The sequence below is a fragment of the Hibiscus syriacus genome, unplaced genomic scaffold, assembly GCF_006381635.1.
Source record: "Hibiscus syriacus cultivar Baekdansim isolate YM2019G1 unplaced genomic scaffold, ASM638163v2 tig00112503_pilon, whole genome shotgun sequence".
Lineage (NCBI taxonomy): Eukaryota > Viridiplantae > Streptophyta > Magnoliopsida > Malvales > Malvaceae > Hibiscus > Hibiscus syriacus.
Window position 1 is genome coordinate 1,430,468 of NW_024063349.1, and position 26,452 is coordinate 1,456,919.

General features: G+C 36.7%; 1 protein-coding gene and 1 pseudogene across 1 annotated transcript; both read right to left on the reverse strand.

Moving 5' to 3' along the window:
* Positions 1 to 17,841: 17,841 nt before the first annotated feature.
* Positions 17,842 to 18,595, reverse strand: LOC120180964 (annotated as a pseudogene).
* Positions 18,596 to 18,700: 105 nt separating this feature from the next.
* Positions 18,701 to 25,725, reverse strand: LOC120180965 (ranBP2-like and GRIP domain-containing protein 4). Its single transcript, XM_039186232.1, is given in 5 exon segments — positions 18,701 to 18,992; positions 24,957 to 24,978; positions 25,025 to 25,354; positions 25,357 to 25,404; positions 25,605 to 25,725. Coding segments are annotated over 5 exon segments (813 nt in total).
* Positions 25,726 to 26,452: the final 727 nt, after the last annotated feature.

Here is a 26,452-nt window from a genome sequence, read left to right on the forward strand (position 1 = left end):
TTGCATAACATAAAGCTCTATAATTGAGTTTTGTCCCTTCTAAGTGGGAGTGAAAGCGACGTCTTCGTGAGAATTTATTCTCCGTGTCAGACCTAGCAACTAACTTTCGAGGTTCATATGCTATATGTCTTCGTGAGAATTTATTCTCCGTGTCAGGCATAGAGAAGTGTATCCCCTCGAATTGAACTCGATCCACTTTAGTCTGTGATGGACTAGGATTGAGGGTTAACAGCCCAAGGGGGCACTAACAAGGACAATTCGGGTACCTTTATTTTTAGATCTGAAACCCTGCATATAATAAACCCTAGAAACTCTTCCGATCAAAAGCCATGCCGAAATTTTGTCCAAAATAGGTGTACACATAGGAGAAATGAATTCTAACTTTTCCTTTTAATTTATTTATTTTCTTACTGAATAAATTGCATGTGAATTTAAATTATTTAAAGTATGAAGAAAGCATGTTTAAATAAAGATATTTAGGTAGACATTATTATTAAATTATTTCTTCCTTTATTATGTAAACTAATTCATTTTTTTGTTCTTTATTTCTTCTGTTTGCATAGCATCATACAGGATAAAAGGCATTGATCCTCGTGTTAATTGTCTCATTGGAAAATCTTCATCCATGGATAAAAAGTGTTCAAATCAAATAGTTCTAAACTCAGAAGTAATACAGTGGGCTGAGGACTTACAAAGACAAGGGGGAGACATTCTGCAGGATGACTATGTATCTGAGTTAGCCAGTTATGCTCCAGTTTCGCTAAAAAGGAATGATATGCAAGATTTGCGAGACATTTGGGAGAGTTGGGACTCAAACAAAAAGTTGCAGTTTTATCAGACTTACGGAGACATCCCATATTTGCTCTTTGTCGAAGTTGATGATGACTTACTTCGAGCCCTAATTCAATTCTGGAATCCAGGGTACAATTGCTTCACTCTCAATAAGGAGGACTTGGTTCCTACTATTGAAGAGTACACAACTTTGCTACATATAGAAGGGACTTTGGAGAATCGAATTTATTCAAGGTCAATTAAAACTCAATCTTTTCGAGTTAAATTAGCAAAGATTGCTGGAGTACGAGAGGAATGGGTGGTATCCCGTACAAAACAAAAGGGCGAAAGCGAAGGCATTGCTTGGACCAACATTAAAGAACTTATTTAGAGTCATCCAGACACTAAAGTACGATTCGATCTCTTTGCTCTGGGTATGTATGGTATGGTCTTCTTCCCAAAAGTATTGGGATATATTGAAGCTGCAGTAGTAGATTTGTTTGAGCAGCTACCAAAAAGGATTAATCCTGCTTCTGCAATTCTAGCAGAGACTTTCAGATCGTTAAACGCTTGTAGAAAGCTTGGAGGTGGACGATTCTCAGGGTGTACCCAATTGTTATATGTCTGGATCCGTAGCCATTTCTGGAGGACATAAAAGGTTTCATACCGGCGCTTTAATACGTACTACTCACCATTGAAAGAATTTCTGGAGCAAGAATGGCCGAAAGAAATTACGAAAGATATGTGGATTAATGCCTTTCGAAATCTGCAAAGCGATGACATTGTTTGGCGAGCCCCGTGGCAAATCCAAAGGGAATTCTTTTACAAATGTGGTGATTACAACTGGGTAATGCTGCTCGGATTGTGGGGAGGAATCGGATATGCACCACTTCTGGTCATAAGACAGTATGAAGGTCGTCAATTTGTACCTGTCACTGCTGGATTACATTCGTCTGAGTTCGCATTCCATAGCAAAAATTATAAAAGAAATATCATGGAGGCCTTTACAGCTTGGAAAACAACTTTTTATATACGAGCTAAAGCATCAAAAGAAATGTTAACTCCTGATTATGAGGAATGGAGATCTGTCAGGAAAAATGAAAATATACCTCTACCAGACCAAAATGAGGATATCTCTATAGAAGATCGCATTAAGGTGGTTCCATCAGAGATTGAAATCCTGAGAGGTGAGTTTGAAGTAGAAAGAGAAGGTTGGTCGAGAGAATTAGAGCAAATGAGACGAGATAAAGCTATGTTGGGTGTTGACATTGACTTTCATTCATCACAATGTGCAATGTTGAGAGAAAACAAAGAAAAAGTTGATGGTGAATTCAGAATGTTAAAGAAGAATTACCATGAGCTATATAAATCCCGGAAAGCATCAGGACCGAGCCGATCAACAGTACAGATGACCAAAGAATTGAACATCGAGAAAAGTCGAGTTGAAAATTTGAAAGGAAAGAATAGCCGTCTACTCAAAAGCCTTGAGAAAGGAAAGAAAAATGAAAGATTTTGAGGTTGACAGAAGAGAGAAAATTATAAAACACAAGGCTGAACACCGCGAGATCATGAATGAAATACAGAGAGAAAGGGATCGAGCCAAAGATTTAGAAGAGATAAAGAACGACATGCTTGAGAAATCTGAAGATGAGAAAAATACCATGTTCAAGGGATTTGAATCTAAAATAAACCATCTGATTGCCGAACTTGAAGTTAAGGGCCAAAGGATTGAAGAGTTCAATGTTGAAAAAGAAAAATGGGAGCTGGAAAGGAAGAATTTCAACACCAAACTTGAGGTAGAGCAAGAAGTGGCTAGCAATTGGATGCAAAGATGCAGAAACAAGAATGTTCAAATCCAGAAGCTTAATCAAAGGACGCAAGAAGCACGAACAAAACTTGAAGAAGATCTGGATCAGTCTAGAAACAAAAACTCAGAGTTTAATGCTTATATTTTGCAACTTGAAGAGTCATTATTTCAAGAAAAGGTTCGTCTAGTACCTAGTGATCTTAAAGAAAGTAATGAGGAGAGTGTTTCACTGCGAAGACGCATTAGAGATCTTGAAAAAACTCTGCACAATTGTCAAGTCAGAATCACTGAGTTAGAGCAAAGTCTCGAAGGAACTAATGAACAATGGCAAAAATCAACTGATTTCTATGTATAAAGAAGTGAAGAAAGAAGCAATATGGTATTCGAGGCCATGGTACAAATGAGCGAAGTTGCTAGATATGTTGGGGAACTAGCTGTTGAAGCAAAAATAATTGAGCATCGCGTTGATCAATTTTCTAAGTTTGAAAAGAAGATGTCATGGCTAATGAAAGAAATTATAGAGCTTAATAGGAAAGCTACGCCTTATCTGTAGTTATGAACTATTATAAAGAAACTTTTGTATGCCGATAAAAGTTGTTCTATGACAGTTAACTTTTTGGGATCAATACCTTTTGTATACATGCATTTTGCATACATTCATTGCATTATTTTCTTTATGTATAATTTTTATTATTAAGATAACATTCATTAATTAAAATTTGAAAAAATAATATCAAAAGAATTTTCAATCGCAATTATTCTGGCCAAAAGAGAAATACAACATCACTACGGTACTAGACAAGCTACTAAGAAAATTATGGAGGATAAAATACAACGTATTGAGGAACAACATAATAAAGAACAAGCAGAGATAAGAATGAGCTAGAGAAAATTGAAGCCAGTATTGCAAACTCACAAGACAGCATGATGCAGAAAATAGAAGACATGTTTAAAAAGCAGGCTATCATTGGAAAAATACATGAAAATCTTGTATCTTTCGACCAAGAACCTATGTATCCTCTAGGTTTCCCACCAGAAGCAATTTTTCACTATGGTACTACACCTATACAAATCAATGCCCGTACATCAGCATTTCAAGAAGCCAAACCACATATAATTCGATAAGTGGATCCTGCATCTTCAAACAAAATTCCACTTATATCAGATGTGAAAATAGGGGATTTTAATGCTGAACATCTAATCCCAGATTTGAATGAGCTGAATGAGAAAGAAAAAGTAAATGAAGAATTGACCAGACAGATCATGAGCTTAGAAGAACGAATGAAATTCGTGGAAATAACTAAATCATTCTATGGGTTTGACGCTAGTGAGTTGAGTTTGGTTCCAGACCTAATCCTCCCCATCAAGTTCAAAGTTCCCGAATTTGATAGATATGACGGTACCACATGCCCTTCATCCCACAATACTATGTATTGTCGCAGAATGGCAGGATATGTGAAAGACGAGAAATTGTTAATTCACTGCTTTCAAGATAGTTTGACAGGACCAACCTTAAAATGGTATACTCAATTGACCAAAGCCAACATTAGATCCTGGAAGGACCTGGCTAAGGCATTCCTAGAGCAGTACCGCCACGTGATAGATATGGTCCCTGATAGATGGACTCTCCAAAATTTGGAGAAAAAGAATAACGAAACATTCATACAGTATGCTCAGAGATGGCGAGACACATCCCAAGTTCAGCCACCTCTATCAGAAAAAGAGGCCACAATAATGTTTGTCCATACGTTAAAGGCTCCTTATTTAAATCATTTAATGGGGAATGCAACAAGAAATTTTACAGATTTGGTCATTTCTGGAGAACTCATCGAAAATGTCTTGAAAAGTGGCAAAATTGAATCCAATGAGGGGTCTAGTTCCAAAAGACCTATGTACTGGAAAAAAGAGAACGAAGTCAACAATGCAAACTCTTACAACAAGGATTCTTCGAAAAGTGTTATAATAACCCAGCCAAGGGTTAAGAAAGAAGAAATAAATACTAATCGAGTAGAGTTCAGAGGATCTCGAAAGAAAAATGAAAGGTTGTCTTTTACACCTTTACCAATACCTTATGCTGAGATCTATGATTCACTGTTAAAAGCAGATGTCATACGGCCCTATCCGTTGGTTCCCATGCAACCACCATTCCCTCCATGGTATGATATAAAAACACATTGTGTTTACCATGAAGGAATTACGGGTCATTCTATTGAAAACTGTTTGGCATTTAAAAGGGTGGTTCAAAATTTGATCAACACTGGAAAGTTGGAATTCAATTCACCATCTATATCAAATCATCCGTTGCCAAATCATGGAGATAAAATCGTGAACGCAATTCAGGAAGATAATAGAAAGAAAGCAAAAACTGACGTTTCTGAGATTAAATCTCCTTTTGATTGGATATTTCAACAACTTTCCTTATCCGGTATAATTCCACAAGAATTCAGGCCAAAGCATAATGAAGGAAAGAATTATTGTGAATATCATCAAGAGAAGGGGCATGAAATTCAACTATGTCCTGAATTTAGGGATTTGGTGCAAAAATTGATGAATAACAGAGAGATAGAATTCTTTGAAGAGGAACCAGGGAAAAGAGAAGATGATGTTTGCTCATCAGAAGATTCTAAACCTAATCAGAGAACAAGTGATCCCGTGATTATTAATGTGAAATCATCTACAGTGATTCCTGCACCAACAAAGTCGAAAGTAGTTATCACAACTCCTTTACCATTTCCATATAAGGATACCCGCAGGGTACCTTGGAATTATACTACCAATGTTTCAATGGTAGGAGGATCTGTTTCTCTGGAAAAAACAGAAGCGAAAATACAGAGTTTGGATTCGACGTCTGAAGCAGTGAGTGAAGTCGGATTCTTTACAAGAAGTGGGAGATGTTACTCTCCCGAAACATCCAATGCATCAGAACAGGTGAAAGCAAAAGGAAAAGCCATGGTAATACCCCAAAAGGTATTTGATGATGAATCCCCTACAACATTCAATGAGCCTGTAACAGAAAAACAAGCGCAAGAATTTTTGAAATTCCTGAAACATAGTGAATATAGTGTGGTTGAACAACTACATAAACAACAAGCGCGAATTTCTATTCTTGATCTATTGATGAATTTAGAAGCACACAGAAATGCTTTGATGAGAATGCTTAATCAAACCTTTATCCCTGAAGATATATCCCTCAATAAGCTTGACAGAATTGTGGGACATATAGCCGCTGACAATTACATAACGTTCACGGATGATGAAATACCTGAAGGCGGAATGGGGTCAGTAAAAGCTTTGAATATTACCACACATTGTCATGGTCATGTTTTGCCAGGAGTATTGATTGACAATGGATCCGCCCTTAACTTGATGCCTCTAGTCACACTTCAAAGAATGCCTGTGGATAAATCGCACATGAAAAGTTATCAGAATGTAGTGCGAGCTTTTGATGGCACTCAAAAAGAGGTGCTTGGGAAAATGGAAATACCGTTGTTAATCGGACCAGTCGTGTACAATATTGACTTTGTGGTGATAGACATCCACCCTACATATAACTGTTTATTAGGAAGGCCATGGATTCATTCTGCAGGAGCTGTTCCTTCTTCATTACATCAGAAATTGAAATTCGTTGTTGATGGACAACTAATATGCGTAGGAGCTGAAGAAGAAATCATTGTGTCTATAACAAGTGTTGTTCCGTATATTGAAACCAATGATGATGCTCTCGAATGCTCTTTCCGAGCTCTTGAATTTGTTAATGCAACCTTTATTGCAGAGGGAAGCAAAATTCCACATCCCAGATTGTCTGATTGCACCAAGATGACTGTACGACAGACTTTAGGAATCAGAGCTAAATCTGGGAAAGGTTTAGGAAAGAATCTTCAAGGGAGTTCAGTTCCTGTAAGTATGAAGATGAAGAAAGATCGTTTTGGGCTTGGATTTAAGCCCAATTTTCAGTAAAAGAACAAAGAGATAAAAAGAATATGTGAAGATAGAAAGGCAAGGTTGAAAGGAGAAGAAATCTCTTGGGAACACATGTTTTTCCCGCAGTTGAAGACCACATTCAGATCAGGAGGAACAATTAATGTATAACAACAGCTTGTTGAGGCCTTTAAAGAAGAAAAGTTGACAAAAGATCAAAGCATAGTTGAAGAAGCTATGAAAGGATTATTTATCAACATGATCATGAATGACAACAAGACTGGCAAATACTTGGCTAAGATTCGCCCTTGTTTTCCTTGAGAAACACTCAACAATTGGACTGTTGATGACCTCCATTTAGTTTTTAATATTAACACAGAGTAATATTCAGAACTAATCTTTATGTTTAGCCCAAGAGTATGAAAACTTTTGTTATCTTGTGAAGGAAATTATGTTAAGTTCACCTAATACAAATATAATAAATTTTCTTTAAAATTCTCAAATGGCAATCATTCTTTACATTCTTTACATTTTTACATTCATTATTTTTCATTTATTTCATAAATTTACTATATTCTTTCGGAAATATGTCCGACTTAAATTTGCAGGTGTCACAATGTTAATAGCATGTTTATTCCTAAATTTAATCGAGAGATAAATTTAGAGCAGCCCATATGTCTGGAGGAAATCAATGAGTGTGAGGATGAACTGGAATGTGATGTTCCTACTGAATTATTAAGACTGATAGAAAAAGAAGATAAATAAAATTTACCTCACAAAGAAGAGATTGAGACTGTAAATCTGGGAACAGATGAAAAAATGAAAGAGGTGAAAATTGGTACTACTCTGACAATCCAGATAAAACAAGAATTGATAAATCTCCTTCAAGAGTTCAAAGATATCTTCGCCTGGTCTTATCAAGATATGCCTGGTTTGAGTACAGATATAGTGATGCATAAACTTCCAATCAATCCAGAATATAAACCGGTCCAACAATAGCTCAGGCGAATGAGGCCAGAAATGTTGTTGCAGATCAAAGAGGAAGTGATGAAGCAGATTAATGCAGGTTTCCTACAGGCAGCCAAATACCCAGAATGGGTAGCCAACATTGTTCCAGTACCAAAGAAAAATGGGAAAGTTCGAATGTGTGTGGATTACAGGGATCTCAACAAAGCTAGTCCGAAAGATAGCTTTCCATTACCCCACATAGATACCTTGGTGGACAATACTGCAGGACATGCATGGTTTTCATTCATGGATGGCTTTTCAGGATATAATCAGATAAAAATAAACCCTGAAGACATGGAAAAAACAACATTTGTAACCATGTGGGGCACATTCTGCTATAAAGTAATGCCATTTGGATTGAAAAATGCAGGGGCAACGTATCAAAGAGACATGGTAACTTTGTTTCATGACATGATGCACAAAGAGATTGAAGTATATGTGGATGACATGATTGCCAAATCCCGAACCGAAGAAGAACATATTCAAAATTTGAGAAAGCTTTTCCAGAGATTGAGGAAGTATCAATTAAAGATCAACCCCGCTAAATGCACTTTTGGGGTAACTTTCGGGAAGCTTTTGGGATTTGTGGTCAGCAAAAAAGGAATCGAGATTGATCCAGATAAAGTAAAAGCAATTCAAGATCTTCAACCACCCAATACAAAAAAGAAGTTCGAGGCTTTTTGGGAAGATTAAATTATATATCTCAGTTCATTTCTCAATTAACTGACAAATGTGATCCAGTGTTCAAATTACTTCGAAAGAACAATCTTGAAGTCTGGAATGATGAATGTCAAGAAACTTTGGATATTATTAAGAAATATTTATCCAATGCCCCCATTTTAGTGTCACCAATGCCTGATAGACCGTTAATTCTCTACTTGATAGTCTTTGAAAATTCGATGGGATGTGTACTGGGACAACATGATGAATCTGGAAGAAATGAAAAAGCCATTTATTATCTGATCAAGAAATTTACTGATAGTGAAATTCAATATCCACCAATACAAAAATTATGTTGTGCCTTGGTGTGGGCTACTCGAAGACTCAGACAATATATGTTATATCATACTACTTGGTTGATATCCAAACTTGATCCTTTGAAATTCTTAATGGAATCACTAGCTTTGACAGGCAGAATAACTAGATGGCAGATGTTATTATCCGAATTTGATATTATATATGTCAACCAAAAAGCAATAAAAGGAAGTGCCATAGCTGATTTTCTGGCCAGTCGTGTATCAGATGATTATCAGCCTTTGAGTTTTAAATTTCCAGATGAAGATTTGTTGTGCATATCCATGAATGAAGAAGTCAGAACAAATGATGAATCTTGGAAGCTTTACTTTGATGGAGCATCCAACGCCTTGGGACGAGGAATCGGGGCAGTTTTAATTTCTCCAGAAAATATTTATTATCCCTTTACAAGCAGACTGAAGTTCTTTTGCACCAATAACATGGCGGAATATGAAGCTTGTGTCATGGGATTGAAAGCAGCCATAGAAAGAAAAATTAAATGTCTCAAGATATATGGAGATTAATCGTTAGTGGTGTATCAATTACAAGGTGAATGGGAAACAAAAGATCTCAAATTATTGGAATACCGAAATTTTACCCTCGAATTAGTGAAAGAATTTGAGAGAGTCACCTTCAATTATCTCCCTCGAGAAGAAAATCAAATGGCTGATGCTTTGGCTAAATTAGGTGCTATGTTTCAGGCAACTAAGAAAGTTGATATGATGCCAATCAAAATGCAAGTATATGAAATTCCTGCACATTGTTATAGTGTGGAAGAAGAGGTAGATGGTAAACCATGGTATTATGATATCCTGCAATATATCAAAAATCAAAGTTATCCACAAAATGCATCTGAAATTTATAAAAGAACCTTGAGAAGAATGGTTGCTGGATATTTTCTTGATGGCGAGACTATATATAGAAGAAGCAATGATCAAATGCTATTGAGATGTTTAAATACCAGTGAAGCCAGAAGCATCATTGAGGAAGTACACAGTGGAATATGTGGAACTCATGCAAATGGTCTTTCCATGGCTAGAAAAATAATGAGATATGGATATTATTGGGCTACCATGCACACAGATTGCATTGATTATGCAAGGAAATGCCATAAATGCCAGATATATGCAGATAAGATTCATTTACCCCCATCTCCTTTACATGTAATGACAGCACCCTGACCATTTTCTATGTGGGGAATAGACGTCATTGGGGCAATCACACCAAAAGCATCGAATGGGTATTGTTTCATCCTTGTGGCAATTGATTATTTTACCAAGTGAGTTGAAGTTGCTTCATATGCCAATATTAAGAGGTCCACAGTCTGCAAATTCATAAAGAAAGAAATAATTTGTCAGTATGGCCTACCAGAAAGGATCATTACAGATAATGCTCTGAACCTTAACAACAAAATGATGACCGAAATTTGTGCACAGTTTAAGATCAAACATGCAAACTCAGTGGCATATCCTCCAAAGATGAATGGGGCAGTTGAAGCAGCAAATAAGAACATCAAGAGAATCATTACAAAGACCACTGAAACTTACAAAGATTGGCACGAGAAGTTACCTTTTGCTTTATATGCATACCAAACTACTGTTCGAACATCTACTGGGGCAACGCCTTTTCCTTTAGTCTATGGGATGAAAGAAGTCTTACCAATTGAAGTCGAGATTCCATTGCTTCGAATTTTGAGAGAAGTAAAATTGGATGAATCTGAATGGATCCAAGCTCGATTTGATCAATTGAACCTTATTGAGGAGAAAATATTGAAAGCTATTTGCCATGGACAGATGTATAAAAAACGGATGAAGAAGTCTCATTACAAGAAAATACATCCAAGAGAATTCCAAGAGGGTGATCTAGTACTAAAAAAGATCTTGCCTATACATAAAGATTTCTGTGGGAAATGGATGTCTAATTGGGAAGGGCCATACATTGTAAAAAATGCCTTTTTCGGATGAGCGTTGATCTTGGCAGAAATGGATGGAAAAATTATGAGAAACCCAATAAACTCAGATTCTATCAAGAAATATTATGCTTGAAAAAAAAGAGGGTCAAGATAAAAACCCGCAAAGGGCATCTTGCAACCAAATGAAGGATTTGAGTTGAAAACCTGAAAGGGCGGCTCAAATGCATGTTGATATTAGGCATCTGGCAATTGAACCCTCTTAAGATTTTAATAGTTTGGGAGGAACTTCACATCTACAAGCATTCTGACAACGTTTGAGATCTTTCAGACAAAAGCTTACATCAGTACTCTAAATTATATCAATTTGATTAATTTAGAAATACTTATGCTAATAATTTGTTGAGTCATTTGAATTTTTATCATTCCTATGCTTGCCATAACTTTGAATACAATTCTATTTATTAATAAACTCTAAGTTTATTTTCTCTAAATTCAATTTATTTGAGATTCAATTTATTTTCGAAAATTCAATTTATTCTTTTATTTTGTAAATGGATTAACATAATTTTGAAATAAGTTAAAGATTTCTGAATATCACTTTATGTTAATACTTTTAAGGGCATGGAATACAAAGTAAGTCTTATCAACTTTTGCAATCATTGTTAAAAAGCAAACAAATTATTACCATCATAGAGTTGTTTGGAAGCGGAACAAGAAGAAATATGTTCTCAATTGGCAGATTATGAATATAGCCTTTTTCCATACAGCAGTACAAAAATGCTTCGAATCTACAAATTCTGGCTCTACATCATATAAGTACTGTGATGTTTTGGTCCAAACACCAACTGAAGCAACCACCATGTTATCATGGTAGAAATAAGGAGGCTCAATAGCATCTTCTGGAAGTGTTCTTTGAGTTATCTGATCTGGTTCAGTAAGAACTCCAAAACCAATCATTGAATTAGGAAGATGAACTGCATGATTATCTTCATCAAGAAGCTTCTTTCCAAGCTACCTATACTTCTTCTTTTTTAAGAAAATCATAGCTCAAGTTTCGCCTTTTCTTGTAATTGGGATCATTGCATAATGGCTTCCTATCTTTTACCGGAAGAAGTGTGTCAGCAGCCTTAGCCATTTGAGAAACACATATAAAATATGTCAACTCTGCAATTGATGAATCAGGATCACATCTCTATGACTATTGAAGACTTAGCATTTGAGTATCCCATTTTCGTCAAGTATAACAGTTTACTCTCCTCATCAGAATCAGAATTCAGGATTTCCTTGGCATCAGAAGAACTATCAATATCTGTGAAATCATCTTGAAAGATCACTTCATGATCAGATAAGTAGTTATCAGAATCAACATGTTGCATGAGTGCGAGCTTTTCAAGAGCCTATACTATTGAGTTTTATTCTCAAGTAGTTTTGTGACATCATGCAAAAATTCAGGCATATCTACATCTACACTCTTCAAAGATGATAGATTCTCCATTCGAAGAGGAAAGATTTATTAGATTTCTACACAATTGAAGAAAGACCGAGTTCACCAATTTGAAATCAAATAAAAATGAACTTAATATTCATGCATCATATTTAGGCATTTGCAAAAATAGGTGCATTTCCATTCATTTTATACATGTTAAATGTTAACAAGAATTTCAAAGATTTTAGCAAAGATTCAAATCCATCACGATGGATCAGCTTTTCCAGAGAAAGTTCATAATGAGAAGAACTCATCTGAAGAAGGAAGAAGAAGTTCATAATGAGAAGAGCTTGTTCAACCTTTTACTTAAATCCATCACTTGATGGATCAGCTTTTCCAGAGAAAGTTCATAATGAGAAGAACTCATCTGAAGAAGGAAGAAGAAGTTCATAATGAGAAGAATTTGTTCAACCTTTTGTTTGAATTCATCATTTGATGGATCAACATTGCCAGAAAGTTCATAATGAGAAGAACTCGTCTGAAGAAGAAAGAAGAAATTCATAATGAGAAGAATTTGTTCAACTTTTTGTTTGAATTCATCACTCGATGGATCAACTTTTCCAGAGAAAGTTCATAATGAGAAGAACTCATCTGAAGAAGGAAGAATAAGTTCATAATAAGAAGAGCTTGTTCGACCTTTTGCATTACTCTATCACAGAAAGAGATATATCATCATCAACATTTCCAGAAGGAATTCATAATGAGAAGAATTCATCTGAAGAAGAACAAGAAGTTCACAATGAGATGAGCTTATTCAACCTTTGCTAGATTACATCACAAAAGGAGATGAATTGTCATCCCCAGTGGAAAAGTTCATAATGAGAAGAGCTAATCCCAAAGAAGAATTATTTCAACATTCATCATAATCAAGTGAAGTCAAATGAAAAAAAAAACTTATTATCTTTTCGTCTTTGCTCTATTCTTGTTAACACAAGAATAAACAAATAGGGGCAGCTGAAGATACTCATTTTTTCATTTGAATATTATTTATATTATTATTATTATTATAATTATTATTATTTTATTATTAATAAATATTATTACAAGCCTAATCCAGACTGGACCGGCCCAGTTACAAAAGACCCAACTGGCCCAAACCTAACAGAAACCCTAAAACCCATTTAAGGTTTGATCTCAGCTTCAGCCGCTGCTCTTCTTGCCAGCCGTTGGATCTAGGTTAGATCCAACGACCCAGATGGTTCCAGATGCAAACCCTAGGGTATGATACCTTAGGACCACGCGCCGTCGCCTCTGCTTCCAGCCGCTCCACGTTGCCGATACTGCTGCCACGACGTCCACCAAAGGCTTCCAGAAGAGCCCTTCTAGCCGCACACGTCGCTCTACAGTGAGTCACCACTGGAAGTCTGGTGACTCACTAAACAACCACCTTATTGACTGGTCCGAGAGCCACACTGTCGATGGCTATAAAAGCCATCAACCACCTACAAACAAGGGGACATCCAACAGCCACAGAAAAGGAAAAAAAACAATCCAGCAACCACAATCACCAAAATAGCAAGGAAAAGAGAGAAGAGAAACTTACCGAGGGAACAACGGTCATCAGAGCCTCCTTGCGCTGTCGGAAAGCCAAAGGTCGAAGGTAAAAAATTTTAGATCTACGCATTTCAGTAGTATTTTAGGCTAAAAAACCTCCGGATTTAGCTTTAGGGGAAACCAGGCTTTAATTTGGGGTGGGTTTTGTAATTTTCGGCCACCGGATGTGGTGGCCGGCGGCGGGTTTGGCAGTGGCCGACCGGAGATCATTTCCCTCCAGTGAGGGAAATTAAGAGAGAAGGGAGAGAGTTATTCTTCTCTCATTTTTGAGAGAGAATAATAAGAGAAGAAATGAGGATGCTGGCCCTTTGGGCCAGCCGTTTGGAGCTATATATATCCCTTCCCAAACGAAGTCGTTTTGGGAAGGGGTATATGCTTAATTTACACGTATGGACAAACCCTTTCCGCAGCCATCTTAGTTTTGTATCATTCCATTTTAGTCACTGAAATCATTTCCTATATGTCGTGATTTAGTCCTTTAATTATATTTTCTTATAATTTAGACCTGATCGAATATTTATAAATAATTAAGGTAAAATACGTATTTAGTCCTTACCCTTTCAATAATATTTATTTTAATCCTGACTAGTAATTTAGGTACATATTATAATTAATCCCTTAAACTTTATTAAAATTTATTTTAGTCCCGTATTTTTTTAGGATTAAATTACATTTTAATGTATATACTACATAATATTTATAACTATGGCCATTAATTGTTTATATTCTATAATTTAATAATTAAATTTTATATAATTTTGACCATAAGTTTTATATATCTTGCAATTTAATTCTATAATTGTAATTTCTTTTATATTTTAGTTATTTTAGTTTTTTACTATTATTACTTATATATATATATATATATATATATATATATATATATATAAATATATATTTTATTCAAAATCTTATTTATAAATTTAATATAGAATAATTTTTATTATAAGCATGTTTTAATTTAATATTAAAGAAAATGATTGTCTTAAAGCACCTAGAAGTCCGTTTTCTGATTTTTTACCCTATAAAAAATATATTAATTTTTTATTAATATTTATTTAATATCGAAGAAAAGAGCTGTCTTAAGGCACCTAGAAGTCCTTTTCTGATATTTCTTAATAAATATCTTATTTATAAATTAATAGATTTTATTAAAGATACTAATAAATTTGAAATAATAAGATTAAATATATTTTGAATTTTTAAATTTCTAATAATAGAGACAATTTATAATTAAAAAGTACCAATTTTGGGCGTTGTAGGGGTGCTAATCCTTCCCTAAACGTAACCGACCACGAATCCCTTTTTATTATTAAAAAGAACGAATTTTTGGTTAAAATGCACATCAGTTTATCTTTTAATCGATGTTTATTAAAAACTCTTTTAAATGATGATTTTTAGGTATTCGACCTACCTGACCCAAAAGGCCGATGGCGACTCCCAAATTATTTAAAAAAAACCATTTATTCACATCACTTTTCCTGTTAAATAAAAAATTCGTGCCCGGACGAAAACCGGTTACGACAATATGGCTTAATGACGCAGTCATAAACATAACAATATTGTAGATGAAAAATTCACTAATCATCTTATAACATTGCATCTTTATCAAGTTTAACAATAACCATAATAAGACGTGTATCATAATATGCCAAGAACATGAAATATAAATTTAATGGTACTCTTTCGAATAATGGATACATGTCGTCGTCACCATTAATAATGCATATAACACATAATAATAGTAAATTCCTCCATCACTGTCATGGATGGATATAAGTCCGAACAAATTATCATCCATCTGTCACTAACAAGACCAAAGTTTAAATAATATGCTTACAAATGATGTAAACTCTATGACATGTCAATTATATCATGAAATTGACAAGATAATCATGAGCACTTATAAACAATAACATATCTTATCGGTTTCATATTTGAGCTCATGGCTCTTAATACAATAGCACAAGTTGTCATCCTTTGAAGCTCTAAGTGAGCCAATAATGCACATAGTGATCACATACAAGGTGATGATCGAAAATACATACAAACACAAAGAAATGGACTACACTCACCTCAACCGAAGCAGCTCGATTTAGTTTGATTACACATTCTAAAAAACCTTAGCTTTTCCTTCAGGAGTGCTAGCTTCCACCGATCCTCTTGGTTCTATTACGGTAAAAGAACATTTGATCAACATAAATTTAACATCACATATGATTAATTTAAACAAAATTCTTTTAATTTTGTCATGAACCCTAACTTGAATTCTCGTTTAAAGTTTAGAATCAACTTTCCTGGAACTACTAATGGAAAAAATATATTACGAGGATTCAAAAATATGTATTTACCTTTTGAATTAAGTGAGAGGAATGCTTTCAATTTTTAAAGAAATAGTTTAAGGTTTAGCTTGATTTTAGGGTTTCTAAAGGTTCAAAGGTTGAAGACGATGATAAAATGATGCTTCAAGCTTACCTTGTACACCTTATAACCGGTGGAAGCAACTCGACCTTAAAGGGTTTCTTAAGTTAGATTAAAGTTAAAGAAAACTAAATAAAAATTTTAATTGTACCAAAATGAATGAAACGACAAGTGAGTAGCTTGTTCATCATCTTTAAAAAGATAAAATTATACCTTTAGTCATCTATGTATCCACTTCTTACATTTTACCATGGTCTAATTTATTCTTTAGTCTTTCAACTTTTTCTTGTTCTCACTTTAGCACTTAACTTTCACTTTTTAATGAAGTCTCTTGTTTCTTCATTTATTCCTTTTTAGTGTCTAAACCTTTATCTAAATTAAATATTCTTTAACCCAACATGCAAAAATAAAATTACTATAATTCTTGGAATTATCAAATACTAAAATAAATATGTCGAATTTTTTTTATCATTAGACGTCAGAAAGAATTTAGATTAATGTTCTGGGTGTTATAGTTTCTGTCATGAAGCCCAGAATTTTTAGCAAAGCGCCGAAACGATTGATTGTCTGACTAAGGCATCCAGGGACAAAAGCATAAGGCAAGTGGAGTATATTCATCCACTGTTACATTTCCTAAAAGTATCTTCACCAATTTGTTTGTACCTTTTTAGGGTCATATATTAACGCAACCGCGGACACCTGAAGGATATTCCTCATTGACTATATTATTTCTGACTTTGAATCCATCACAGTTATTTATCTTAAAACAATATCTAAAAAATTTTAGACAGAAATCACCTCTCGAATATTTAGCCATCCACTTTCCTTTAATGAAGTAAACTACTTCCTTTCATCCTTTCCTAACCTGGGACATAGGTCCTCCATTGTTGGTTGGGTATGCTCAATCTAAGAGGAAAACCAAACTCTCTAGACAACTTTCGACTCATTTTGATAAATCTAGAATGATCCAAGTTCAGTTTCAGCTTGCTGGTCTAACTTTTAATAGGCACCCTAACCTTAAGCCAATTCTCAAGCATTCCTGTGAAACTTAAAGCCTTGTACAAATCTTTTAAGTCGCGCTAGTAAGGGTAAAAAAGTTCTGCAATAAGGCAACTGAAGGAACCCACTTCTTCTTTCAATAGAAAACAAGATAACTTATGAGAATCTACCAAGAAGCTCTATAATATTGACCCAACGCTACTCGGTAGGTGTTCAACACATCCTTCAAAAAGTCTCGCACTAAAAAATGAAACCCAACCTCCGAAACAGAGAGAGGAAGGTAAAACCACTCATGACACCCATTGTTGTCATCGCCATAGTCACTCATATGATGCAAAGCAGAGAGAAAAGTAAGCTCAAATTCGTATTTTCCCCATTGTATACCATGACTCAGTAATCTTTGCCTCATGTCGACGAGTTTTGCATTCCAAGGAACCACCATCCGTCAGGAGTGGGTGGTTCGCCTCCACCTTGTCGCAACCATCTTTCGGTTGAGCCCCGGAATTGGGCTTCGACTTGAAAAATGTGGATTGGAGTCGCCACCGACCACTTTAAAACGAATTTAGGTGGGTCGGACACCATCTTACCTGATCTGCGTTGTACCAGAGACGTGTCGGGTTCGGGAGTCGGTTACGGTTAAGGAAGGATTAGCACCCTTGAACCGCCCTTTCGGTACCAATTAATTTATCGGTTGTCTTGATTGCGAAAAAATTAAAAATTTAAATTTAAATTTAAAAACTCGATTCGAATTACTTACTTGATTGGAATTACTCTAAAAAAGTTGAAAATGTTAAATAATAAAAAAATCAAAGAAAAAAAAATAAATACAATGAAATAAAATAAGATAAAAAAATATTAAATGAAAAGGAAAACAATAACAATAAAAAATTCGGACGAATGGTGTTGAAGTTGATGATGCAATATTGCACATTTAACATCTTTAGAAAACTTTTAACATGTGAAACAAGAATTCAGCATGGTAGCCAAGTATAAAATATACGTACTCTCCAGGGATAAAAAACGAGTGTTGAAAACTTCATCTTTCAATTCACCGTTTGCAATGTCAGGATCCCGCCATAAACACGACTGAAGCATGCTGCTCCACCTCATCATTGACAACACCAGATGATTAGCGTAGATCTTGAGAGTTTTAGATTGCCTCATGACAAGACAAATTTTTCCAGTCTCTTTCTGCTTCAACAGCTCCACAGTGCCAGCGCCTCTCTCTTTCCATTGATTTGTTTCTTTATCAAATCGATACAGCTTCAACTTCAGATCGAGGATGCTATCTTCATTTTCCTCGTCGGTGCTGACACCTACTTCTTCGAGTTTGGCATAGAAGCAACTTGGGCTCGGGTGTCTTCATCCTCAGTGGCGGGAGCAACTCAAACTGCTGGGAAACAAAAGCATCGTGTTTTCACCCTTGGTCTTCGCTGATGCAATCCACATGAGATTCCCAACCGTGTAAGCAAAGTGAATATGACTAGTTTGGGCCATAACTGCCTTCTCAAGAGGCGGAAGTGCAGCTTTAATCCGTTGCACAAGAATTGTCAACTTATGACTCCTAGAAGCTGTGTTCATTACATGCTCTTGCAAATTCAGCAAGATCCCCTAACTGGCGTAAGAGCCCAACGAGGCCAGCGACGCCGTCGAGAACAACTTTTGGATCTTCTTCATTAGCTTCTTTGTAAAGCTCCAGAGGCATTTTCGTTTTTTTTTTTGCTTACTGAAAGAGAGAGAGCCCCCTAGGTTAAAGTGATCTTGCAAATCCAAAATCTGCAATCTTTAAAATTGAACTGCTATCATTTGTTTAGAGGAGAAGGTTCTGAGGCTTTAGATCTCGATGTATAAGATTATTGTCGCGGAGAGCTTGCAAGCCAGCTGCCAGTTGCTGCATGAAATGTTTTGCCGTTCTCTGGAACACTTCCATGGCGTGAAATATACATAGAAAGGTCCCCCTCTCTTTTTCCCCAAATGCTTTTCCCCCCTCCTTTAGGAACAAAAATGAGTGATAGATAAGGTAATAGTCGTGGGGTACTGGAGTAGGTGGAGATAGTGGGATTGAACGTGGTTTAGTGGGTTGTTTGATGGAAATGGAATACCTGCAAAAAAAAATGTATATATATAAATTAATAAAATAATAATAATAAATAAATAATAATTTTTTTTGTTGTCTCGGACAAAAATGGATGTCTACAGCTGCCCCTCTTTGCACATTTTTGTGTTAACAAGAATAGAGCAAAGACGAAAAAAAAAAAAGACAATCAGTTTTTGTCCGGTGTTCTCAAATGTGATTGGGCTTCCTGGAATTGGGCCTTTGTCTTCTTCTCGGTTTAAAGATTTTGGCTTGAAAACTCTTCCAGAAAGCAATTTATCGCTGTCATCGAGCTGAATGAAATCGAACTCGTTAGGTCTTTGGTTGGCAGATAGCCCTTCTCGACTTAAGTTATGCTTTAAATGATGTGCCCTCGAAGCTGAGTGTAATCGAACTCGAGGGTCTTTGGCAGATAGCCCTTCTCGACTTAAGCTATACTGCAAATGATGTGCCTTAGAGCTGAGCGTAGTCGAAGTCAAAGGTCTTTTGGTGACATATAACCCTTCTAGCCTTGAGCTATGCTGTAAATGATGTGCCTTGGAGCTGAGCGTAGTCGAACTCGAAGGTCTTTGTTGACAAATAATCCTTCTTTGAGTTGGATATTCTTCGTCGCGAGGTTGAAATCCAATCTAAAGATGGATGATGCTTGTGTGCACGATTCCCTCCGTCGTGAGATTGAAACCGCGGGTGGCCCTTTCATCGTGAAGTTGAGCCTGGAATTGGATATCCTTCCAAGTAAGTAGCATTATTCCGAGTCCAATATCCTCCGCCGTGAAGTTGAAATTGGCTCTGGAACTGGGAAATTATTTGTCGACAACCAGCGGTCCCTTCGTCGTGAAGTTGAACATGCGTTGTCTGGAGTCCAATATCCTTCGCTGTGAAGTTGAAATTGGCTCTGAAATTGAGAAGTTGGTTATTGACAACCAGCGGTCCCTTCGTCGTGAAGTTGAACTTGCGTTGTCTGGAGTCCAATATCCTTCGTTGTGAAGTTGAAATTGGCTCTGAAATTGGGAAGTTGTTTGTTGACAACCAGCGGTCCCTTCGTCATGAAGTTGAACTTGCGTTGTCTTGAGTCCAATATCATTCGCTGGGAATTTGAAATTGGCTCTGAAATTGGGAAGTTGTTTATTGACAACCAGCGGTCCCTTCGTCGTGAAGTTGAACCTGCGTTGTCAGGAGTCCAATATCCTTCGCTGTGAAGTCGAAATTGGCTCTGAAATTGGGAAATATTGATTGACAACCAGCGGTCCCTTCGTCGTGAAGTTGAACTTGCGTTGTCTGGAATCCAATATCCTTCGTTGTGAAGTTGAAATTGGCTCTGAAATTGAGAAATGTTTATTGACAACCAGCGGTCCCTTCGTCGTGAAGTTGAACTTACGTTGTCTGGAGTCCAATATCCTTCGTTGTGAAGTTGAAATTGGCTCTGAAATTGAGAAATGTTTATTGACAACCAGCGGTCCCTTCGTCGTGAAGTTGAACTTGCGTTGTCTGGAGTCCAATATCCTTCGTTGTGAAGTTGAAATTGGCTCTGAAATTGAGAAATATTTATTGACAACCAGCGGTCCCTTCGTCGTGAAGTTGAACTTGCGTTGTCTGGAGTCCAATATCCTTCGTTGTGAAGTTGAAATTGGCTCTGAAATTGAGAAATATTTATTGACAACCAGCGGTCCATTCGTCGTGAAGTTGAACTTGCGTTGTCTAGAGTCTAGATCCTTCGTTGAGAAGTTGAAATTGGCTCTGAAATTGAGAAGTTGGTTATTGACAACCAGCGGTCCCTTCGTCGTGAAGTTGAACTTACGTTGTCTGGAGTCCAATATCCTTCGTTGTGAAGTTGAAATTGGCTCTGAAATTGAGAAGTTGGTTATTGACAACCAGCGGTCCCTTCGTCGTGAAGTTGAACTTACGTTGTCTGGAGTCCAATATCCTTCGTTGTGAAGTTGAAATTGGCTCTGAAATTGAGAAGTTGGTTATTGACAACCAGCGGTCCCTTCGTCGTGAAGTTGAACTTGCGTTGTCTTGAGTCCAATATCATTCGCTGGGAATTTGAAATTGGCTCTGAAATTGGGAAGTTGTTTTTGACAAGCAGCGGTCCCTTCGTCGTGAAGTTGAACTTGCGTTGTCTGAAGTCCAATATCCTTCGTGCTCATGGTTGAGTTTGTGTCGAACTGGATTTGTTTTGAACTGGTTCTCGAACCTATCTGAAATTGGTTCTAAGATGTCAAGTCGGTTGAGGTGTAGCTTCTTACTGCCGAGTTAATTAACCACCATCCTTCTTTGAAGGTGCTTGAGAATCGAGTATCCTTCATCCTGAAGTCAAAACTTGACTCTAAAAGCTGCAAAAACGTGTATGCTAAAATGATGAACGTGATGCACCTAAGTATGTTTAAGATGCATGCGATATGAATGAATTATGTGTTATCTTCTGGATGGAGTCTCGTGCTTTGTCTGTCAATCAGGTCCTTGGAATGGATCGTGCCCCATTTGCTTCCCGAGCTTTGGCTTTACAGACCTTTCATATCTGAGACTGTTCTGCTTGAAAATGTTTTTTCTCCTTTTTCTTGTTTTAGGAGAGAGACATGATAAAAATGTTGTAAAATATTGTTCGCAATTGAATCAAATTGTAAATGTGAGTTCAAAGAATATCAAAGGAATCAATAGCTCTTTTAACGTTTTCAGAGTTACAGCTCTTTGACAAATGTTCAAATGGATGGGTTGGCTTTCGCTTGACCTCCTTTCTAAGGTTTTGGAAAAAAAATGTCATCATTTTTTTAAAATATCTTGACATGCTTTGGCACTTCAATTGGGTGCAGACAAGATGACGAAACTAGCATGATCACTTACTAGACCTTTTATTTCAGTCCTCTGAAATCTTCTATTTGTTCAAGCATTGTAGGCTCCTCTAACAAAGGCAGTGCAAAAACATCGGTCTAAAAATGAAATTCTTGAGTGCTCGTGTGTAGTTGACTATAACAGGTGTTCCTTAACTCCCTTAGTCCATTTTACCGAAAATTTCTTGCTTAGATAGATTTGATTTAACTTGTCATTATCTGGCTAGCTGAATCCATAAAGCCGGGGCATTAAACCAATTGCTTTAGAGGGACAGCTTAATATTATAATCACTCTTATCAAGTTAACTGAAGGGTTCATCTCATCACAGAGTCTTCGGCCTGACAAGAGCAGTGGAGCAAACACCGAATTGCCAAGTGTCCGAGCAATGTCATGGTTTGAACGTAATCTACTCATAAGGCCAGGGCTTTCAAGTTTCCTCTATAACCAATTGCCTTAGCGGAATAGCTCAGTTTTTACGGATTCAATTTCTTAAGATTGTCAAGAAGAACCTGTTATAGTCTAGGTGTTTGTTGAAAGTAAAAAAATTCATCTTTAGAGTTCAATTTTCAAGCAATTGACCTAAACTAGATTCACTTACTCGACTATTCCATCTGTGAAGATCATTATCATCACTGAACGTCTTAAATAAAAAGCATAGTAATGTCATATGCATATGATGCCCCACGTTGTCCGCACCTTATGAAAGGAAAAGGTTACATTGGTTAATTGCAAGAGCATGGTACGGTGTTTGAGTGTATATTCTGGGTAAAGTTAAAGTCCTTGTTTCAGATTATGTTACTTGTCAAAGATCTGTAACTTTGAACCATTTACAGAGTTTCTTAATTCAGATGATATTTAAAGAATTGCAAGTTTGCAAATGTGATTTATTGCTCGCCATCATTAAAGCAACATAAATTTATTTAAAAGTCCTTGCAAAAACTTGAGAAAAGAATGAAAAAACAAATCCAAACAGAATGGCTCAAATGATAAGATGATATGCCTCACTTGGATGCCCCCAAGTTGTGGAAGTCGATCCGATTCTTGTTACGTATTTTCTGTATGATTCTCTTGATAGTGGAGTAATTCTCGATAGTGCACCCTGGGACTCCGCTATGATTTTCGCAATGAGCGTTCTCATCATACTACCTGGGGTACGGGGCTTCATGGACACCACGTGTGCATCAAACAACTGTTGGTAAAGCTCCTTATATGTCATAGGATCGGAATGTTCTCATTTTTGATGAGACATGTGAATGTAATGAAAAAAGGGAATCATAATGCGAATGTAAAGAAAAAAATAACAAAATGCACAATATGCCTGAATGTATGATGCATGAAATGTTCGAGGCGTTGATCCGAAAAATGTGCCCATTATTCTGAATAATCCTTATTGGGGACAAAAATGTTACTTCTGAAGAGACAAAAAACTTTTTTGATGGTATAGATCCTGCACAGCCTCTGGAAAGTTGATTCGTCTTCCGCTTTTTCACCGGTTGAATATCTTGTCGAACCATTCCAGTTCCTTTAGCTAAACTCGTGCGGGTAACGAGTTGCTTGCCCCAAAAAAGGTCTCGAATGACTGCATCTCCGGCCTTCGCTCTATGCCGTCCAAACGAAAGTGCCATTGGAGCCCTCCATCCGAAGTTTGTCGACTTATTTTTGGAATTCATCAATAATGGTCTCCGGCTTAGCTAGGGTTTCACCATCTTGTTCTCGTAATTTTCGAAAGGACTCTCTGGGTCAGTAACCATTTCCTCGTCTTGCCCCTGCAACTTTTGCCTCTGAGTATTCTTTGATCACGGTTGGACTTCTGAGCTTTTTGTCTCTTTGTATTATAACTCCTTTGTCCATTAATGCAGATTATTTATGTTTAAAAAACACATTTTTGGTGGATCAACACCTCGTTTAAATGATGCGAATGATGAAAACAAAACAAAAGAGAACAATTAATGAAAAAGGTTAGTGATGTGAAAATAATAAAAAGCGATCATGAAAATAAAAGTCCTACCCCACATGATATCTACCCGAACATGCTTAGTATTCCTACCCAGACATGATCTCTATCCCGCATGCTAATTTCAAACAAATCCTAACCGCATATTTGTCTAGTTCGCATGCTTCGAACAGAGAGTAAAGTAGGAAATAAAGTAGCCTAGGGTTTAGAATGAGGTTTTGGGGTGGGCTCTAACTCCTTCAAAGTCTCCCAGTTTAGGTTCTAAAACACGGTACCCGAGTTCTCCTTGCTGGTGCCCCCTTGGGCTTACCAGACCCTTAGTCCTAAGCCCATCACAGGCTTGTGTGGACTAAGTTAAACTCGAGAGGACACATTCCCTTATGCCCATACGGAGAATAAATTCACACGAAGGCATAAGGTATATGAATCCCGAAGGCTACTTGCTAGGCCCGCACGGTGAATAAATTCACACGAAGGCGTCGCTTTCACCCCCACTTAAAAGGGTTCGGAGCTCGGGTATAGAGCCAGAGATGGAAACTTTTCAAAAATCTGAAATCATTGAAAAAAATGTTAGTACAACTATTTATTTCAAAAATAATCAAAGGTAAATAACTGGAATCGAATAAATAAATTAAAATTTACAATTTACAATTTTCGCATAAAAAGACAACCGAAAATTAATTCTGGCCTGACTCACTTACCTGTCCCCAGCGGAGTCGCCAAGCTGTCGCAACCATCTTTCGGTTGAGCCCCGGAATTGGGCTTCGACTTGAAAAATGTGGATTGGAGTCGCCACCGACCACTTTAAAACGAATTTAGGTGGGTCGGACACCATCTTACCTGATCTGCGTTGTACCAGAGACGTGTCGGGTTCGGGAGTCGGTTACGGTTAAGGAAGGATTAGCACCCTTGAACCGCCCTTTCGGTACCAATTAATTTATCGGTTGTCTTGATTGCGAAAAAATTAAAAATTTAAATTTAAATTTAAAAACTCGATTCGAATTACTTACTTGATTGGAATTACTCTAAAAAAGTTGAAAATGTTAAATAATAAAAAAATCAAAGAAAAAAAATAAATACAATGAAATAAAATAAGATAAAAAAATATTAAATGAAAAGGAAAACAATAACAATAAAAAATTCGGACGAATGGTGTTGAAGTTGATGATGCAATATTGCACATTTAACATCTTTAGAAAACTTTTAACATGTCAAACAAGAATTCAGCATGGTAGCCAAGTATAAAATATACGTACTCTCCAGGGATAAAAAACGAGTGTTGAAAACTTCATCTTTCAATTCACCGTTTGCAATGTCAGGATCCCGCCATAAACACGACTGAAGCATGCTGCTCCACCTCATCATTGACAACACCAGATGATTAGCGTAGATCTTGAGAGTTTTAGATTGCCTCATGACAAGACAAATTTTTCCAGTCTCTTTCTGCTTCAACAGCTCCACAGTGCCAGCGCCTCTCTCTTTCCATTGATTTGTTTCTTTATCAAATCGATACAGCTTCAACTTCAGATCGAGGATGCTATCTTCATTTTCCTCGTCGGTGCTGACACCTACTTCTTCGAGTTTGGCATAGAAGCAACTTGGGCGCGGGTGTCTTCATCCTCAGTGGCGGGAGCAACTCAAACTGCTGGGAAACAAAAGCATCGTGTTTTCACCCTTGGTCTTCGCTGATGCAATCCACATGAGATTCCCAACCGTGTAAGCAAAGTGAATATGACTAGTTTGGGCCATAACTGCCTTCTCAAGAGGCGGAAGTGCAGCTTTAATCCGTTGCACAAGAATTGTCAACTTATGACTCCTAGAAGCTGTGTTCATTACATGCTCTTGCAAATTCAGCAAGATCCCCTAACTGGCGTAAGAGCCCAACGAGGCCAGCGACGCCGTCGAGAACAACTTTTGGATCTTCTTCATTAGCTTCTTTGTAAAGCTCCAGAGGCATTTTCGTTTTTTTTTTTGCTTACTGAAAGAGAGAGAGCCCCCTAGGTTAAAGTGATCTTGCAAATCCAAAATCTGCAATCTTTAAAATTGAACTGCTATCATTTGTTGAGAGGAGAAGGTTCTGAGGCTTTAGATCTCGATGTATAAGATTATTGTCGCGGAGAGCTTGCAAGCCAGCTGCCAGTTGCTGCATGAAATGTTTTGCCGTTCTCTGGAACACTTCCATGGCGTGAAATATACATAGAAAGGTCCCCCTCTCTTTTTCCCCAAATGCTTTTCCCCCCTCCTTTAGGAACAAAAATGAGTGATAGATAAGGTAATAGTCGTGGGGTACTGGAGTAGGTGGAGATAGTGGGATTGAACGTGGTTTAGTGGGTTGTTTGATGGAAATGGAATACCTGCAAAAAAATGTATATATATAAATTAATAAAATAATAATAATAAATAAATAATAATTTTTTTTGTTGTCTCGGACAAAAATGGATGTCTACACACCTACTTCTCTAATTTTTTTCACCGTCTTTGTGATGCCCTTCATCATCATGGCAAGCAAATCAAAATCAAACCTTTGTAATTCAATTTCGTTTTTATAGAATATCATCATTTAGTGCAAACTTAAAATTTTGTAATTTATCAAAATAGGAGAAGCGAGTTGTAATTTCAGTTTGTAATTTTTTTCAGTTTTATAGAATATCATCATTTAGAATAGATTCATTTAGTGCAAAAAT